This window comes from Candoia aspera, chromosome 4, assembly GCF_035149785.1.
Source record: "Candoia aspera isolate rCanAsp1 chromosome 4, rCanAsp1.hap2, whole genome shotgun sequence".
In the NCBI taxonomy this organism is placed as follows: Eukaryota; Metazoa; Chordata; class Lepidosauria; order Squamata; family Boidae; genus Candoia; species Candoia aspera.
Window position 1 is genome coordinate 104,317,619 of NC_086156.1, and position 19,077 is coordinate 104,336,695.

A 19,077-nucleotide genomic window follows, 5' to 3' on the forward strand; every position below is an offset into this window, starting at 1 on the left:
CCTAAATCTCAAGAGCACAAGCTTCCTGAATCTTTTGTATATATGAGGCGAGGCTAGAAAATGTAGGATTGCAAGTCAAGAAAAGAAAGCTGGACAGATTACCCACCTTCCAGACATATCTCATTAGACTCTGTATAACCCTTTCACTGGCCATGAACAGATGTCACACAAGCATCATTTCTCTAGATCTTCAGGGAATAGAGGACTTGTGGGAAGGTTAATATTTGCCCTATAATTAGCAAAATTGCTATTTTATGTTTGTTGGGAAGAATCAAAGCTGCACAAGAACCTCTGGGGAAAAAAGATCAGAAGTCATACACTTTGAAAAGTGTCATCACAATTCACCTTGTGCCACTGAAACCTCAGAGATTAGCTGTCTGAGAGAAAGAGTTGTCGCTGCGTGTGTCAATGCTATCTTGCTAAACTATCTTCGTCATTTTGCTATTTTTTTCCATGACCATGTATTTGAGCAGATGGGATGGTGGCTCAAGATTGCTGGCCTTGAAGAAGCTTTTTCTCCTCTTCTTCCTCCCTGAGAGTGTCCATGAAAATTTGAAATCTTTCTGCATGCAGCCTTCAAATAATCCAGCAAAACTTGCCACCTCAAGAGCTGATGTGATATTTGGGGTTTTTTCTTCCTTTATTATTGAATTTACACAATCTCAGAATTTCACAACACAGCCAGACTTTTCCATATTTGGAGTGTGAGTACATCTTTCTACTTTGAATTATGGGTATTATATCTTGAAAGAAAGCTGATAGAATCTAGGCAAGAGGTTGATAATGCTGACTCAGATTTTGCACACACTTGGCTGTTGCATTTAGTGACACTGTGCATTTTGAAGATGGCTCCCAGAGTGGTAGCCTCACGTTACTCATCAATAAAAGACCAAAGTGGCAAATGTTCATAATTTAAAAAACCTTCTCGGAGGTCTATCATTTAAAAGATTCATATTTAAGAGAAACTTTCAGAAAATTGATTGTCCAAAGCAGACTCAAAGGTTGTTCCTGCATCCATCTCAAGAACGAAAATATGATAAAGTATCTCTCAGGAAAAGGACTTCCAAAAACCCACTCCAAAGATTTTCCCTGGATGTCAAAGCCTTGCTGAAAGTCCCCTTGTAAATGTTTTGAATAGTAGCTACATTGTTAGTAGGATATATACTAATTAAATGGGTAAGAGAAATTCCCTTCATTTCACTGCATGGAACAGTTGTTAAATGTGAACCAACTTGGTGTTCCAGGGTGACAAAGCCATTGCATTTACATGTTCCAGGAGTCCAATAGGTCATGCTTTACAAATGATGGAGTCCAAGTAAACTCTAGTAAAGGGAAAGGCACATGATGAAATGACTGCCTATTTGGGCAGAGGGAATCCTTTCTGTCTCACAAAGGATTGAAATCATTGGCTCCTATCCTGTTGTTAAAATATCAACAGTTTTCAGATAATCAGCATAATGTGCAAAGCCCAAAGTCTCTGAGTGAAACTCCCCAAAACAATATCTCCTGAACAAATTGCTGAAATTACCTACATTGTTTAAAATTTGTTTCCTTCTTTCTATGGTTATGCACTATTAATTCAGCATGATCGTAAAAAACTACCAGCACATTCTTGCCATGGAATTTGCCACTCATCAGATCAACAAGGATATGAAGCTGTTATCCAACATCACACTAGGAATGGAGGTTTATGAAAACAATTTCAATGTAAGGCTTGCCAATAAGAACATCCTAGATCACCTCTTTCTGAAAGAAGAGAATCCCATCAACTACAAGTGTGTCAGAAGGACCAAGAGGAAGCTCTTGGCTATCCTTGGTGGCCTCACCTCCCCAAACTCCATCCACATGGCCCATATTTTGAATGCCTACAGGATTCCACAGGTAGGGGGATTTTTCAGAGATCTTGCCTTCTTTAAGATGATCAGTTACTTCCCAGATCCTGCAGCATCTCAGAATTTGTAACATTGTAAACATATAATTGTTATAGTATATGACTCAGTAAATTGAATTTTATCTCTTTTTTATCATGCATATTTGATTTTAATGCTTTAATTATATTTTTTTTCAAAAAAACAAACAAACCTGACAATGAGCACTGACAGTTACAGTACATGAAAAAGAGCATATGCAAAAAGTTTATATTTCCAGTTCATAGCTATACGTCTTAAAACTAGAAGGAAGAGTAGGGTGAAAATTACTCAGAACTCATTGATTACAGAGAAAAATGTTCATTAGCTGCAGTGCTCAAATATGACCTCCTGTTCTTGCCAGACTCATTTCCCATTATTTTTAGCTGGTACATCCAGTGATCAGGAATGATGGAAACTGAAGTTCACAGTATTTCTCAGTTCTGGGTGGGGCAGAAATTCTCACCCTTTCATAGAGTGAAGGTGATGATCTGCTTCTTCCATGTCAATCTTGATGACAACAATTGATTCTGTCTACTTTAATCATAAGGTCAAAATGTCCAGTCCCAGACCATGAACACACAGAGGTATTCGCAAACTACTAATACCTTTTGTGAAATAAATAAACAAGTGGCAGATGATATGCGAGGGCAAACAGACAAGTACACACAGTAGACAGGCAAGTCCCCAAAAGTTCAGCAAGCTTGCCTGGAAAGAGACCCAATCCAAAATAGCAGGCACAAGACCGGTCAAGGGAAGTCCAAGTCCAAGTCCAAACCTTGTAGAAGGTTCAGAAGCCAGTCAAGGTCCAGAGTCAAAGTCAACGTCATGAGGCTTCAAGTTGGGAGTGAAGGCACACGGAGTCTGGGTAAATGAACGATTGTTGCCAACGGAGATGCTTGAGCTCACTGCTCTCCTTAAATAAAGCAACTCTGGTATTGTGCACTTGGAAGGGCCAGGCTGCTGTCTTTCAGGGAGCCTTGCACAGAACCACTACTCTGCTCTCCTCTCCATATGGCAAGCCTTGCACTGGGGGTTGATGTGGAGGGTAGCAGTTCAGACTCCTCATTCTTGAGACCAGCATCCAATAATAAAGAAAGGATGGAAAAGCTCTAAGTCCTTCAGGAAAATGGATTCTCAGTTTCAATGCCTCTTTCTTCCATACAGCTTGGTTATGGCTCCTTTGACCCAGCCCTGAGTGACAAAAGGAGGTTCCCTTCCTTCTTCAGCATGGTCCCCAATGAAAACTTGCAATATGAGGGGATTGTTCACTTACTGAAACATTTTGGATGGAACTGGATTGGCCTTTTGTTACCAGATGATGAGAGAGGGGAAAGCTTTCTTCAAAATCTCCAACCAAAGCTCTTCCAGAATGATATTTGCATTGCTTGGATGAAGTTGATCCCAGCAATGAAAAATTCAACATCCTTTGCACAGTCCTTTGGTGTACATGTAATGAAGATAATACATGTCATCTCTCTGGAAAAAGACACCAATGTGTTCCTTGCTTCAGGGGATGTCCAGGCTATGGAGGTTTTACAGTGGATCCTAAGTTCCCGTGAATTTTCTGCAATGCGCCCAATAGATCACAGAGTGTGGATCATAACCTCTCACTGGGATTTCACTTTTGTTTCAATGCAAAGCAATAGATTCCCAGCACAAACCTTCAATGGTTCCTTATTCTTCTCATTCCATACAAACACAGTGCCAAAATTTCAGGAGTTTCTTGAGAGCATAAACCCTTTTTCAAATTCATTTCCTTACACGAATAGGTTCTGGGAGTCTGCATTTCACTGTTCATTCCACCCAGATCACAAAGGAGCAAAACGCTGCACTGGGAAGGAAGAACTGGGGAGTCTCCCTGGCTCTGTCTTTGAAATGACCATGTCTGGAGAGAGCTACAACATCTACAATGCGGTTTATTCTGTAGCACATGCTTTGCAAGCAATGCATTCAACCAGAGCAAAACCAGGTTCTCTGAGGCATCAGGATGGGGCAAATCTGGGGGATCTTCAGCCATGGCAGGTAAGTCATTGCTCTTCTCAGGTATACCTGTGTAAGGGCTGAAGGGGATGAGGTGGGAAACAGCAGGATGAAGGCTCTGGATTTGTTGCTCCGCGTGAAGCCTGATCAGCTTCACCATTTCTTTCCATGGGTGGTGGTGGTGGTGGGGAGAAATAACAGAGATTATGGCAATTAGTTCAAAATTTAAACTGTTCCATTGTTAAAATAATTTAATGTACTTAAATGCAATTTAATGTTTTCCATGGTTAATTTCCAATCAAAGATTGAGCACTAGCTCTACAACATTTATAATTCCTGTCTCCACTAATAGATACTACATTACTGTACAAATTATTATTTTTTTCTTTTTTCCTCTTTTCTCCTTTTGCTTGCTTGTTTGCTTTTTTTCCCTTTAGAAATGGTTAATAATTTAAAAAGAAGCAGCACTCAGAACGTGTGAGGTGCTGCATGACTAATAATACCTGCAAGTCATAAAACCTAAAATTGCTTTAGTTGTTCTCCTCAATCCCCATCATGCCATCTCCCTTTCTTCTCTCTGCAAAGAACTTGGATGTTCCTGCTAAGTAGCCCAGCAGCTGAAATAGACAACTCTTATTTGCATACAATGATATCCTTCAACAGCCCCTGCTTTGGTAGTCATGAAGAAAGATTGTGGGAGTTCTCTGTGTATATCCAAGATAGAGTTGAAGGGGATGTGCTGCTGCTTTACCAGAAAGGAAATGGAATGATATCACTTGTTTTACCATCTTCTGCATGTGAAAACAGCCCTTTGTATATTGTATTACCTTTGTAAGTTGCGGCACCTGGACCAGCTTCTCTGGGCTCTGAAACCAAGCAGGGCTGGGCCCAGAGTGTATGTGGAGGAGAGATCCCCAGAAATGCCACCAGGTCCACATTAGACTGGGAATCTGAAAAATTGATCCTCACAAATCTTCATCCTGAAAAAAATCCCCATTCCAATAGGGGAACCCTAACAATTTGGATGCAGTTTCAGTTCTCTATGCATTTTAATTATATGGGATAGGCAGGATATCAATCAGTAATGCCTGCTTCCATGAAATCCAAGAATTTAAGGGATATTGATTGAAGAAAGTCAGGAAGCCAGATTCGAAAAAGTTCACCAATGCTCTGTTTCAAGAACAAGGGCTATATGGAGAAGCCATTCTCAAAGTCTTCTGTCTTTCTTTTATCCTCCCCCTAAATGTAAGAGACTGTTTGTCCCCTCCCCCTTTGACCAGAAGGCTTCCTCTGGATCTTTCTGATTTTCTCTGGTCTTGCTTTTTCCCTCATTATGGGAGAACTGTATGTTGTAAGAAGAATGTTGAATTCTCTATTTTAAAAAATCCAGGTAAGGATAAGGAAAATGCTGGATTTGATTTTACTTGAGGGATGCCTGAATCAAAGTAGAATGGATCAATGACACCTCTCATAAGCTTCACTGGCCAGCTTCCAAGAACTCCAAGCATGTAAGGTGTATTTGATGAAGGAGGTTAGGAAGCCAAATTCGAAAGTGGTTCTGCAATGCTGTCTTTCAAAAAGAAGAGCTATATGGAGAAGCAATTCTTATATTTAAAAAATTCCCTTCTCACCCCTGTATGTCTGCTAAGTGGCCTGTGGTAGTTCCACCCCATCAGTCTTGACTACCTTCCCTCTCTTTACTACCATCCAGCCACACTTCTCCAGTCCGAATGACATCCCAGTGTCCTCACTGTAGATCCGTGTCAGGTGGATCAGTGAGTTGATGTCTGGTTCTCTCTTAGCATACAGCTTGATGTCATCCATGTAGAGGAGGTGGCTGATGGTAGGTCCACTCTTGAACTTGTATCCCTATCCAGTCCTTGTGATTATCTGGCTGAGGGGGTTCAAGCATATACAGAAGAGTAGCAGGGACAATGCATCACGGTGGTATATGCCACAGTTGATGGCCACTCGTGCAAGCTGTTTTGAGTTGGCTTCCAGTGTTGTCTACCACAGTCTTCCAGAGTCCGACTGAGGTGACTGGTTCTTGTAAATCTGAGATAAAAAGTCTTTCCAAATCAGTCTTCTGATTTATTGTTTGTATCATCCCTTTCCATTGATTCTCCATTTTTCCATTTTTTTCCACATCACTCTTGTACTCTGGCATTTTTGAATAGATTTTCAAAACCACAGCACCTCCTTCAATATCACTTTTGTGATTCTGCTTCAAATCCACATCTGAAACTGCCTCAGTCTCTCTTTTATCCAGTAGCAACTGTTCCTCTATAGCCTCTGCTAAATCCATTTTGTAGTAGCAGATATTTTTAAAGTAAGTACTGAGTGTATTGTTCCCGAAACAGACTTATTTTCTCGTAAAGTAAGATAATGCCATTCCATTGTTAATAAGTAAAGGTAAAGGTAAAGGTTTCCCTTGACGTAAAGTCCAGTCGTATCCGACTCTAGGGGGCGGTGCTCATCTCCGTTTCTAAGCCTTAGAGCCGGCGTTGTCCGTAGACACTTCCGGGTCATGTGGCCAGCATGACGACACGGAACGCCGTTACCTTCCCGCCGAAGCGGTACCTATTGATCTACTCACATTTGCATGTTTTCGAACTGCTAGGTGAGCAGGAGCTGGGACTAGCAACGGGAGCTCACCCCGCTGCGCGGTTTCGAACCGCCGACCTTCTGATCGGCAGCTCAGCGGTTTAAACCGCAGCGCCACCGCGTCCCTCTGTTAATAAGTAACTTCCCCTTTAAATGTTTTCTGGTTCCCTCTAGTTAACCTTCAGAGTCCACTCTTATATGTTTATTTTCCACTGTCAGGACTATCCCAGGAGAGAGTTATCAGAGTTAATTTCAAAATCTTAAAATACGTTTTATATCATTTTTTTAAAAAATGCATTAAAAAGTTGTCACAAATCCTTCTGGTGCTATACCTATTCAAAACCAATTCTAAACTTCCTTTGTTGTTTTCAAAAGTCAAGATTCTTCTTCTTAATCTTTAAAGTTACAAACATCTTCTTACATCAAGGAGCAAAGGAAATTCTCCCAGTGTGCTAAAACTTTCCCTTCAGAAGGTTCCTAATTTCCATGAAAACTTTAATAGATAGTATTCGATGCTAATGAAGAGAGGAAGTAAAAGTGAACCTACTGTACCTTTGAGGGCTCCAAACTGTGGCATTGGGAGGATGTTTCTTCCCTCAACTTCCATAATATTTAACTCATCTTACGTGTACATATATGGTGTAAGCTACTTGAATAAGGAAAGTGCAAGTGAAAATGCATCTCTTAATTAAAACTAGTGCTTTTCTGGAATTTCTTGGGTTTCCTTGCTATGACCCTGTGTTTCATTTTATTTTTATAATGATAGTAAGGAGAGAATCTTTCAAATATAAAGGTCAGTTTATACCTACTAATATCAACCTGAGCAGAAATCACTGCTCCAAAAATAATGGCCACTTTTCCCTGAGAGAATATTTCTTGCTATTTCATCTATCTCCCCTTTTCCCTCTCTTGAATCCAGCTTCACTACTTTCTGAGACATCTCTGTTTTAATAACAGTGCAGGAGATGAAATCTCTTTTGATGAGAAGGGGGGCTTTGACCCAGGATACGACATCTTCAACATGGTGACTTTCCACAATCAATCCTTCCAGAGGGTCCGGATCGGAAGGATGGACTCCAAAGCCCCCGATGGGAAACAGTTCACCCTCACTGAAAGTGCCATTGCATGGAATCACAAGTTTCAGCAGGTAGAACATCTGAGGATACTTTAATTATGTAGGGTATGATTTCTGGAGGAAGATATTGTTAGATTACTTGAAAATAGACAAGTGAAGTCTATTGATCATGCCCTGGAGACTCAAAGTTTGCTACATATTTGGGTTTGTCTTAATGAAAATTTCTGCCAGGATGATATATCAAAATAAATAAAAAAATTCCCTTCTCACCCATATGGGTGGTATAGGTCTTCCTCAACCTCATGTCCTCTATCAGAGGCCTGGGAGTTTGAGGGTTCTGTCAGAGATTGCTGGAAAACGTTTGGCCCGAGAGATCAGGAAAATCACACACCAGGCATTTCTATAAAAATAAATGTATTTACAGAAAGCACAAAAACATATTTACAAGCTCATACTGGAAGGAGAGGCTACAGAAAGAAAACTGAAACTGAACCTGTAACAAGCCCAGGCAAGCTTCCTTCCCCAGGCAATTTCCTTATATGGTCATTCTTTTCACACCCAAAACTGAGGATACTGATTTCTGAATTGCTCCATATGCTACTATAACTTAATAATAAGAACTGTAAGGAGAGAAAGTACTCAAAAATCTGAAGTATCTTCACTGCAAATGTCTATAATGTAATGAAAGACAGAGGAGCATGATGGTATCTCCCTCTTCTTATGCAAAAGAGAGAGAGAGAGGGAGATACAGAGAAACCCGGTGAATGTGCTTACACTGAGCCAAACCTTAGAATGTTTCCTAACATTTCCTAACATTTTCCCCAACGTAAAAAATGTTTTGCAGTTATTTTTAAATTTGTAATATTACCTCCTTCTGAGTTCCCCATTTAAACTCAGTCTCAGGTCTTCTTGTCAATGCCAAATTATACTGTAAGAGCAGCAACAAGCAAAGCAAAATAAATACTGTATAGGTTTTAAAGAGAAACAACATTTGCTATTAGTGGGGGTCCTCCACGCCAGACATTTTTAGAAAATACTTTACGTGAATTTGATGCAGGGAAGTGTATATCACAAGCATAGAAATTGGAAGAATATCTTCCTCCTTCATTTCTCCCTTGACAACAGGCTATAAATTACTGCACATTCCACTCTTTTCTGATAGGATTAAAACTTTTTTTTATTTTTTGTGTGTGAGTCTGTATCTGTGTGTGTCTGTTCACAAATTGTTTATTCAATTCACTGTAGATTGTGATATAGGTATCAACCAGCAGAGACTACCATACCATCTGCTATCTACATTACTGGATATAAAATAACAAAATGACCATTGGAGACAACGCCCAAAGCATTCGGAGGGAGATGCAACAAACTGTATTTTAATTGGCATGCACAATTACTGTGTTCACAGGGCATCTAGGCTAAGCAATGCAGAAGATCCCCAAAGCTTGCAGCATTACAAGTTCCATATCTTCCAAAATGATATGCAGGAGTTACAAAAAAGCCATATAAATTGTAATATGATCTTCCTACTAATATGAGCACCTTCTAACATCAACCATATCCTTTACTTGTCCTCATACTGATTCCTTTCATACCAAGGAAATGAAAAAAGCCTGGTTTCTGTTATTTGTCCCCCTTTCCTCTTGGGTCATTTCACACCAACCTGCACCCAGAGTTGCCTTATATGTGAGAATATTAATTGTCTCCCACAATGTATGCAATACAAAGAAATAACATTTAACCTCCAAATTTAGAAATTGGAAGAATATCTATTTCATTTCAGCCTAGACTGAACATATATTTTACTAATTTCTCTGTAGATTGGGGGCAAAGGTATCACCTGCAGAGGCTACCATGCTATCTACTGTCTAGTTTTGTGGGTATAAAATCACAGATGAGCATGGACCTGGTTTGAGGAAAACTGCTAGAATATGGGATGGTCTTCTGCCAAGTTGGAATTCCCGAGAAACATCCTAGACTCAGAAGATTTTGCACATTGTTGAAGTTATTCAGTGAGTGCCCGTTCAGATTACTGGATCTTCAAATGAAGTGAAGAAGTTCCACATGTGGTTGGTGAATGCTACCCATAAACCTTCCTGATGATCTTTTTAATATTTGGCCACCTGGTGTGTGAGTGTAGAGTCAGCATCCCTTAAAACCCTGCCAGAGTGATTTCTTACCATAGTAACCTTAATTTCTCTACAGCCAAATTTCTGGCAGGAAAAAAAAAACAAATACCAACAGGTTCTGTGCAGTATCTTAGCTGTTCCTATCACTGCACTCTTCTGGACAGAGAACTCTGATGTTGTTCCTGGGATTGTTGGAGCCCCTCTCCCAGCTTGGGGGTCACAGCCCTGAGTGCCCCTACCACCACTGGGACCACTTTGGCCTTCACTTTCCACATCCTCTCTAGTTCTTCCTTCAGGCTTTGGTACTTCTCTAGCTTCTCATATTCCTTCTTCCTGATGTTGCTGTCACTTGGCACCACTACATCTATCACCACCACTGTCTTCTGATCCTTGTCTATTACCATGATGTCCAGTTGATTGGCCAGTACCTGCCTGTCTATCTGGATCTGGAAGTCCCACAGGATCTTAGCCCTGTCATTCTCCACAACCTTCTGTGGAATCTCCCATCTGGACTTGGGAGGGTCTAGCCCATACACTGTGCAGATGTTTCTGTACACAATGACAGCTACTTGGTTGTGTTGTTCAGTGTATGCTGTTCCTGCCTGCATCTTACATGTGTTGGACTGTCTCTGAGGCCTTTCTGCACAGTCTGCACCTTGGGTCCTGTCTAGTGTGGTAGACCCCTGCTTCTATGGATCTGGTGCTTAGTGCCAGTTCTTGTGCTGCTATGATCAGTGCCTCAGTGCTATCTTTTAGTCCAGCCCTTTCCATCCACTGGTAGGATTTCCCAAGGCCAGACACCTCAGCTATCTGTTGATGGTACATCCCATGCAGGATCTTGTCTTGCCATGGCAATTCCTCTGCTTGATCTTCCTTCCATGTCTGCTGCTACCTCAGGCATTCTCTCAGCAGCTCATCTTTAGGTACCAACTTACTGATATACTCCTGGATGCTCTGGGTCTCATCCAGGACAGTGGCTTGGACACTCACCAGACCCTGCCCTCCCTCTTTCTGCCTGTTATACAGTCTCTGGGTGTTGGACTTGGGGTGGAAACCTCCATAAATTGTGAGGAGCTTCTGGGTCTTCATATCAGCAGCTTCCATGTCCTCCTTTGGCCAGCTCACTATACCGGCAGGGTACCTGATGACTGGCAGGGCATACATGTTGATGGCATGGATCTTGTTCTTCCCATTGAGCTGGCTCTTTATTATCTGTCTTATCCTTTGGTGGTACTTGGATTTTGCTGTCTTTCTTGCCTCCTTATCGTGGTTCCCATGTGTCTGTGGGATACCAAGTTACTTGTAGCTGGTCTGTATGTCTGCTATGTGGCCTGCTGCTAGTTCCACCCCATCAGTCTTAACTACCTTCCCTCTCTTTACTACCATCTGGCTACACTTCTCCAGTCTGAATGACATCCCAATGTCCTCACTGTAGATTCATGTTAGGTGCATCAGTGAGTCGATGTCTTGTTCAATCTTAGCATACAGCTTGATGTCATCCATATTGAGGAGGTGGCTGTTGGTAGTTCCAGTCTTGAACTTGTATCCATATCCAGTCCTTGTGATTATCTGGCTGAGGGGGTTCAATCCTATGCCGAACAACAGTGGGGACAGTGCATCACCTTGGTATATGCCACAGCTGATGGCCACTTGTGCAAGCTGCCTTGAGTTGACTTCCAGTGTTGTCTTCCACAGTCCCATTGAGTGCTTGAGGAAGGTCCTGAGTGTCCTTTTGACTTTGTATAGTGCCAGGCATTCACAGATCCATGTATGTGGCATTGAGTCATAGGCTTTCCTGTAGTCAGTCCAGGCTATGCTCAGATTCATCTGTCTAGACCTTGAGACTCAGGTGACTGCTCTATCTATGAGCAACTGGTGTTTGGAGCCTCTGGTGTCATTCCCATTGCCCTTCTGAGCCATGCTCATGTACTGACCTATATAGTCCTGCAGCTTGGCAGCTATGATGCCTGATAGGACCTTCCATGTTGTGGGGAGGCAGGTTATTGGCTGGTAGTTGGATGGTGTTGTTCCCTTGTTGGGGTCTTTCAGAATGATCAGCACTGTCCTACCTCGTGTTAGCCAGTCTGGGTGGGAGCCTGCTACTAACAGCTGGCTCATCTGTGCCGCTAGGTGTTCATGCACTGCTGTTAGTTTCTTTAGCCAGTAGGTGTGGATCATGTCTGGGCCAAGGGATGTCCAGCTCTTCATGTTCTTGACCCACTGTTGGATGTCTGCTACTCTGAAGGTGACTGGTTCCTGCTCTGGGAGATTTCTGTGGTCTGCTCTCAGGTCCTGCAGGCACTTTGCACTTGTGTCATATGTCTTCTCTTTCTCCCATATGTTCTTCCAATACTGTTCAATTTCTGCTGTTGGTGGTTCTGCTGTGACTGTGTTGTTGCACTGCAGTTGAGAATACACCTTGGGTGGTTCTTTGGCAAACAGGGCCTTTATTTTCTTGGCCTCTGCCTCTCTAGTGTATCTCCTTAGCCTGTTATCCAGTGCTGTGAGGCAGTCTCTAGGGCTTCAGATGGAATCAGGCCCTTGTATTTTTTCAGTAGCCGAGTCTTATCCTTAATCTCCACACCCTTCTGTAGTTGTACCAGCTGGCTAACTTCTCTCTGAGTTGCCTTGATCTTAGCCTCCAACCTCATTTTCCAGGGGGGGTACATACTCTTGTTCTTCTTGATCATGGAGCCAAGCATCTCCAGGATTACAGCAGCTGTAGCATATACCAGTTCATTGGTTTGAGTTATAGTGGTAGTAGGGATTGTTGGGAAGGCTCTATTGGTATCTTCTAGGATACTATCTGATGGTACTTCTCCACTGAGCCTTGGTAGTTGGTCTAGAGGTTGACTGTTGCTAGTTTATCCATGATATTTTGCCTCATATCGGCTGCTGTGATCTGTAACGGAGGAGGTGGCAGTGATGTTCCAGCTTCAGGTGTTGGCTGCACCTCCAGTTGTTCTTCCAGGTCTTCTTGAGTCTGGGATATAATGTGCAGTTGGTCTATCCCAAGCTGTGAGAGCAGCTTCCTCTTAACTATGTTGAAGCATTGGGTAACTAGCTGTTTCTCAGTTAGTGTGGGTGCAGGTCTTCTGTCCATCCATAGTTCCCCCATGCGTTTCATATATCCCCTCTCCTTAGGTCTGCTGTTGTAGTAGCATTCCATCAATTCCAGGTTCTCTTGTCTCACCCATGTATGGTTTGTTCCAGTAGCCCACTTATCGTCAGATTGTCCTGGTTCCCCAACATCTGACATGGACCTTGTTAATCTGGGTGACATCCAAGCCAGCATGACTCTTTAGTTCATGTCACTCTCATATTTGAAGTAGGCAGGTGAAGTGTTAGGGTTAGTCTTTGCACAAGGACCCCTACTGGTAAGGTAGGTACAGCCAGGATTTGAACCCCAGTCTCTTGTTCCAAAGGGGGTGATCTAACCATTACGTTATCCAGCTGTGCATTCTCTCTCTCTCTCTCTCTCTCTCTCTCTCTCTATATATATATATATATATATATATATATATATACACACACACATACATACATACACACACACACATAAACACATATCCATATACATACACATACATACACAGTATATCTCATTTCTGAATTGCTCCATATGCTACTGATTTTAAAAATCACTAGGACTTAAAAACAAGCAGAAGAACTGTAAGGAGAAAAAGTACTCAAAAAGCTGAAGTATCTTCACTGCAAATGTCTATAATTATTGAAATATATATGAGCAGGATGGTATTTCCCTCTTCTTATGCCAAAACAAACAAAAAAAATAGAGATACAGAGAAAGCCAGTGAATGTGCTTACACTGAGCCACACAGTAGAATGTTTCCTAAGATTCTCTTCTTTTTCCCCAAGGGAAAAATATTTTGCAAGTATTTTTAAATTTCCAATATTACTTCCTTCTGCAGTTCCCAATTTAATTCTGAGTTACCAGCTGACACTCAGTCTTAGGTCTTCTTTCAGTCCAAATTATACTGTAAATGCAGCAACAAGCAAAGCAAAATAAATAAAGGTTTTACAAAGAAACATTTGCTACTAGCGGGGGTCCTCCACACCAGACATTTTTAGAAAATAATTTATGTGGATACGATGCAGGGAAATGTATATCCCAAGCATAGAAATTGGAAGAATATCTTCCCCCTTCATTTCTCCCTTGACAACAGGTATAAGTGACTGCACATTCCACTCTTTTCAGCTGGGATTAAACCTTTTTATTGTGTCTGGGTGTGTTTTACAAATAATTTATTCATTTTTCTGTAGATTGTGATGTAGGGATCACCCAGCAGAGACTACCATACCATCTGCTATCTACATTTCTGGGTATAAAATAACAAAATGAGCATTGGAGACAACGCCCAAAGCATTCAGAGGGAGATGCAACAAAGTGTATTTTTAATTGGCATGCACAATTACTGTGTTCATGGGGCACCTAGGCTAAGCAGTGCAGAAGATCCCCAAAGCCTGCAGCATTACAGGTTGCATATCTTCCAAAACGATATGTAGGAGTTACAAAAAAGCCATAGAAATTGTAATATGATCTTCCTACTAATATGAGCACCTTCTAACATCAACCAAATCCTTTAATTGTCCTTATACTGATTCCTTAAATACCAAGGAAATGAAAATAGCCTGGTTTCTCTTATCTGTCCCCCTTTCCTCTAGGGTCATTTCATACCAACCTGCACCCAGAGTTGCCTTATATGTGAGAATGTTAATTCTCTCCCACAATGCATGCAATACAAAGAAATAACATTTAACCTCCAAATTTAGAAATTGGAAGAATATCTATTTCATTTCAGCGTAGACTGAAAATTCATTTTACCCATTTCTCTGAAGATTAGGGGGGGCGGGTGGGGGGGAAGGTATCACCCTGGAGAGGCTACCATGCTATCTACTGTCTACCTTTGTGGGTATAAAATCAGAAATGAGCACGGAGATGGTTTGAGGAAAACCCCTGGAATACGGGATGGTTTTCAGCGAGTGGTTGGTGAATGCTACCTATCAACCTTCCTGATGATCTTTTTCAGGTACCTCCTCATGCCAGATGTGTGGAAAGCTGCCACCAGGGGTACAGCAAGGTTGTTCAGGAGGGAAAACAAGCTTGTTGCTACCATTGCACCAAATGCCCCGAAGGAAGAATTTCAGTCCAAACTGGCAAGTGGAAACAAACACGCAAGCAAACAAACAAAGTTCTGAAATGTTCAGGCTTGTTACTTTTTCATTTCTTTCAAGTTTGCTATAATAAGGGAAAGGATTTGTCCAGGGGCAAACTGCAGTAGATTTTTTACAAAGTAGGTGCATACCTGCCATAATGCGCTGCTACACGTATCAGCCTGCTACATGCATCAGCCGAGGGAGAACAAACCTGCATCTGCTTTGACACTTTGCAGCTTTGCAGACAGAGAGAATGCTTCAGCACATTCCTCCACAAGCCTTTAGAGCCAAGGATGGGTTGATAAGACACCTGGAGTCTAATTAGTCTAAAGAGCTGGGAGGGGGGAGATCAGGAGTGAGAAAAAGCTTGTTTGTAAGACAGGGAGGAGGGATGATGTCAGAGGAAATGAATTACTTTGAATGCTTTGGCACCAAACCATTATTCAGAGCTTTGCAACTGTCCTGTGTGTAATCGGATTTTAGTAAATGAATTCTTTAAGCTTTCTAATGAACTGTCCAGAGAATTCCTTAAGTTACGATCCTGGTACTGGGACCATCACAGAAGGTTATTTAATAATTTGCATACATCTTTTACATGGTTTTCCGTTACATGATCTATTCTTTCAATATGAACTTCTTTCAGGAGAGGGAATGTGAAAAATAGCCTGCTAGTATTACAGAAATTCAACAGAATTTTATTCATTTATTTATTTTTATCCCTCTTTTATTATTTTTATAAATAACTCAAAGTGGCAGACATACCTAATACTCCTTCCTCCTCCTCTTCTTCCCCACAATAACAACCCTGTGAGGTGAGTTAGGCTGAGAGACAGTGATTGGCCCAAGGTCACCCAGCTGGCTTTCGTGCCTAAGGTGGGACTAGAACTCACAGACTTCTGGTTTCTAGCCTGTTGCCTTAACCACTGGCTCTCTGGAATACTTTTCCATTCGTGATAACACAGGTTTTTTTTTTTTGCTAAATATTAACAAGGTTTTATGGTATAAATGGGATGGGGTATTTGAATGGCATTACTAGGAATAAGCTCTCTAAAATAGCTGGGTAAAATCTTCTGTATACTCGCAAATGACAAGGCCTTGTTCCTTTATTTCAGATGCAGACCAATGTGACAGATGCCCACAAGATCACTTTTCCAGTGCAGAAAGAGATCAGTGTCTTCCCAAATCTTTCAGCTATTTATCCTTCAGTGACCCCTTGGGAGTCGCTCTGACTTCCTTGATTCTTTTCTTTTCGGCAACCCTCATTTTAGTGGCAGTGACTTTCATTCTGCACTGGGACACCCCCATTGTCAAAGCTAACAACAGGAACATCACATGTGTCCTTCTTTCCTCTCTCCTTCTTTGTTTTCTGTGCTCCTTTCTGTTTATTGGGAGCCCGGGGGAAGTGACCTGCTTTCTCAGGCAACCTCTGTTTAGCACCATTTTCTCCATCTCAGCTTCCTGTGTCTTGGCCAAAACCATCACTGTTGTTCTAGCCTTTCTGGCCACTAAGCCAGGAAACCGGATGAGGAAGTGGCTAGGGAGAAGACTGGCAGGATCCATCCTTGTCCTCTGCTCCTTTATGCAAGCTGTTTTCTGTCTAGTGTGGTTGGTTACATCTCCTCCTTTCCCAGAGTTAGACATGCACTCCCAGACAGACACAATCATAGTACAATGTAATGAAGGCTCCGATTCCATGTTCTATGTTGTCCTGGGCTACTTGTGGCTACTGGCCATTATCAGTTTCACTGTAGCTTTCTTTGCCCGAAAATTGCCTGATACTTTCAATGAAGCCAAGCTGATCACCTTCAGCATGCTTGTGTTTTGCAGCATTTGGGTGTCCTTCATTCCTGCTTATCTGAGCACCAAAGGAAAATACATGGTGGCTGTGGAGATCTTCTCCATCTTGGCTTCTACTGCTGGCCTGCTGGGCTGCATCTTTTTCCCCAAGTGCTACATTATACTGTTAAACCCACATCTAAACACAAAAGAACATCTGACCAGGAGGGTAATTTAATTGTTAAATCCAACCTTTTATTTTTGAGCATTTTCCTGCTAACCAAAAGCATCCATGGGGACAATCCAAATATTCAAGGTGGCAACCCTAATCATGCAATTGAACCATTTCCTTTTTGTGTTCTGTGTGCAATAGATATAATAAAGCTTTGATTGCCACTGCACCCAGACTATAAATTTGAAGCTAAAACTCTATTCTTCTTGTCTCAAACACTGAATCTGATTGTGGTGAAATTTTTGATATCCCTAGTATAGGAATAGTTGACAGGTAGGTAAGTAGGTAGATAGGTAGATGAGAGAGGGGAGGGAGGGAGGGAGGATAGATTATTTGAAGAGCCAGAAAGAATTATATTGACTTCTTTTGATCTTATCATTTTTGGGAACACCAATGTACTGATGCAGATTTTCTCTGTACTTGAACCCTCACATTGTCAAAATTGTATCTTTCCTTCTCTTCCCTGCTGTAATTTTGCTTTCTGTGATCTTCCTTTATCTTCATTGGCCTGGGCAGGTGACCTCCCACCTCTTTTTTATCTTTTACATTTTTATTTTATCTTTTAAATCTTTTTTAGGTGCTAGGCACATTTCTATTTTAAAAAAAATGCCTTACCTCCCTTATTCTTTTTTTTTTCCCCTAACAATGCCTGCAATGTAAATTCAGGGTAAAGAGAGGATATTTTGTCCTGGAGACAAAATATTATGTTTGAAAGATTACTGTCCCTGATTTTGTAGCAGTGTAAAGAGAGTTTTGGGGGAAGAGCATTGAATCCCACTATCCTTGGACTGATATATCAGTGAAGATGGAGAAGAAACAGGACTCCTTATGGAAATGTTAGGATAAAAAAAATTGAGAAGTAAAAGGAAACTAATTAATAGAGAGGAATATCAATATCTGCTCCTGGTAGAATGGAAAACTGGGGTTGCCTAACTAGTTGGCATCCCAGTGGAGATAAGAGTAGATCAGTGTTGATATCCTAATTCCCAAAAGCTAAACTTACTGAATCTTTTGTGTATATGAGGGCAAGGCAAGAAAAAGGAAGCTGGACACATTACCTTCCATCCAGACTGTCCTCATTAGACTCTTTATAACCCTTACGCTAGCCACGTTCAGATGTCACACAAACATCATTTCTCTAGATCTCCAGGGACTCAAGGACTTGGGGGAAGTTTGTTATTTGACTTATAATTAACAAAATGACTATGTTCAATTTCTGTCTCTTCGGCAGTATCACAGCTGCAGAAAAGCTGTTGGTGGGAAAAAAGTCAGACGTGTTTCACTTTGAAAAGAGCCCTCAAAATTCCCCTTCTGCCACTGAAATGTCAGAGATTAGCTGTAACAGGGACAAACGTCTCATTAGGACTTTTTCTAATCCATCCTTTTATTTTTAATTTTTTAAAGAAAAACACCTGCTCCTTTTGCATGGTGGTTTCCCCCTAGGTCTGGTCAAGACAAATGCTGCTTGCAGTGAACACAACTATTTTTATGTTGACCAGGTACTTGAGCAGATGGGGTGGTGGCCCAAGACTGCTGGCCTTTAAAACTCTTCTGCTGTTCTTCTTCCTTCCAGAGAGGGTCAGTGAGAGTTTGGAATCCATTTGTAGGCAGCCCTCCAATACACCAGGGAAATATCCTGCCTCCACAGATGAAGTGATACTGGGGGGGGGTTTGTTTCTTTTGTAGTTCATTATGTAACCTTAAACAATTTCACAAAACAGCCAGACTTCTCCACAACTGGAGTGTAAGTACAACTTTCTTCTTTCAATTATGTGTATTACATATTGAGCAATAACTGAAAGAATCTAGGAAAGAGGTAGATAATGCTGGTTCAGAGACTGCACTTACCCCTTGGTTGTTATATTTAATGACACTCTGCATTTTGAATATAGCTTGTGGAGAGATGTCCCCTAGGTAATCACCCGGAAAAAAAAAGTTTTCTGCTCACAATTTAATGGACTTCCTCTGAGATCTGTCTATCTGAGTATGCATTTTTAGCAAAAACTCACAGAAAACCGAATTTCTAAAGCAGAAAGATTCTTGCTTCACCCCATCCCAGGAATGTATGTGTCAAGGAACATGGAATTCTTCATCTTCTTTTGAGGTAGGAAATACTTTTCAAGAGACGAAATACTTTGGGAACTGCAGAGTTCTAGAGTTGATGAGACAATTCATTTATAGATTCTAGAGCTCCTT

General features: G+C 41.4%; 1 protein-coding gene across 1 annotated transcript; it reads left to right on the forward strand.

Annotated features, from left to right (window-relative positions):
• The first annotated feature begins 1,584 nt into the window (after positions 1-1,584).
• On the forward strand, positions 1,585-18,538 carry LOC134496828 (vomeronasal type-2 receptor 26-like). The gene is made up of 5 exons (XM_063302540.1): positions 1,585-1,881; positions 7,414-7,641; positions 14,747-14,873; positions 15,986-16,878; positions 18,455-18,538. Exons 1-5 carry the CDS (start codon positions 1,585-1,587, stop codon positions 18,536-18,538), a joined length of 1,629 nt encoding a protein of 542 aa, XP_063158610.1.
• Positions 18,539-19,077: the final 539 nt, after the last annotated feature.

Excerpts from the sequence above, each read along its gene's own strand:
- LOC134496828 (XM_063302540.1), top strand. The coding sequence starts at position 1,585 with ATGATCGTAAAAAACTACCAGCACATTCTTGCCATGGAATTTGCCACT. Across the intron at positions 7,642-14,746 it reads GGAATCACAAGTTTCAGCAG|GTACCTCCTCATGCCAGATG; the intron begins GTAGAACATCTG and ends GATCTTTTTCAG. Across the intron at positions 14,874-15,985 it reads AAGAATTTCAGTCCAAACTG|ATGCAGACCAATGTGACAGA; the intron begins GCAAGTGGAAAC and ends CCTTTATTTCAG.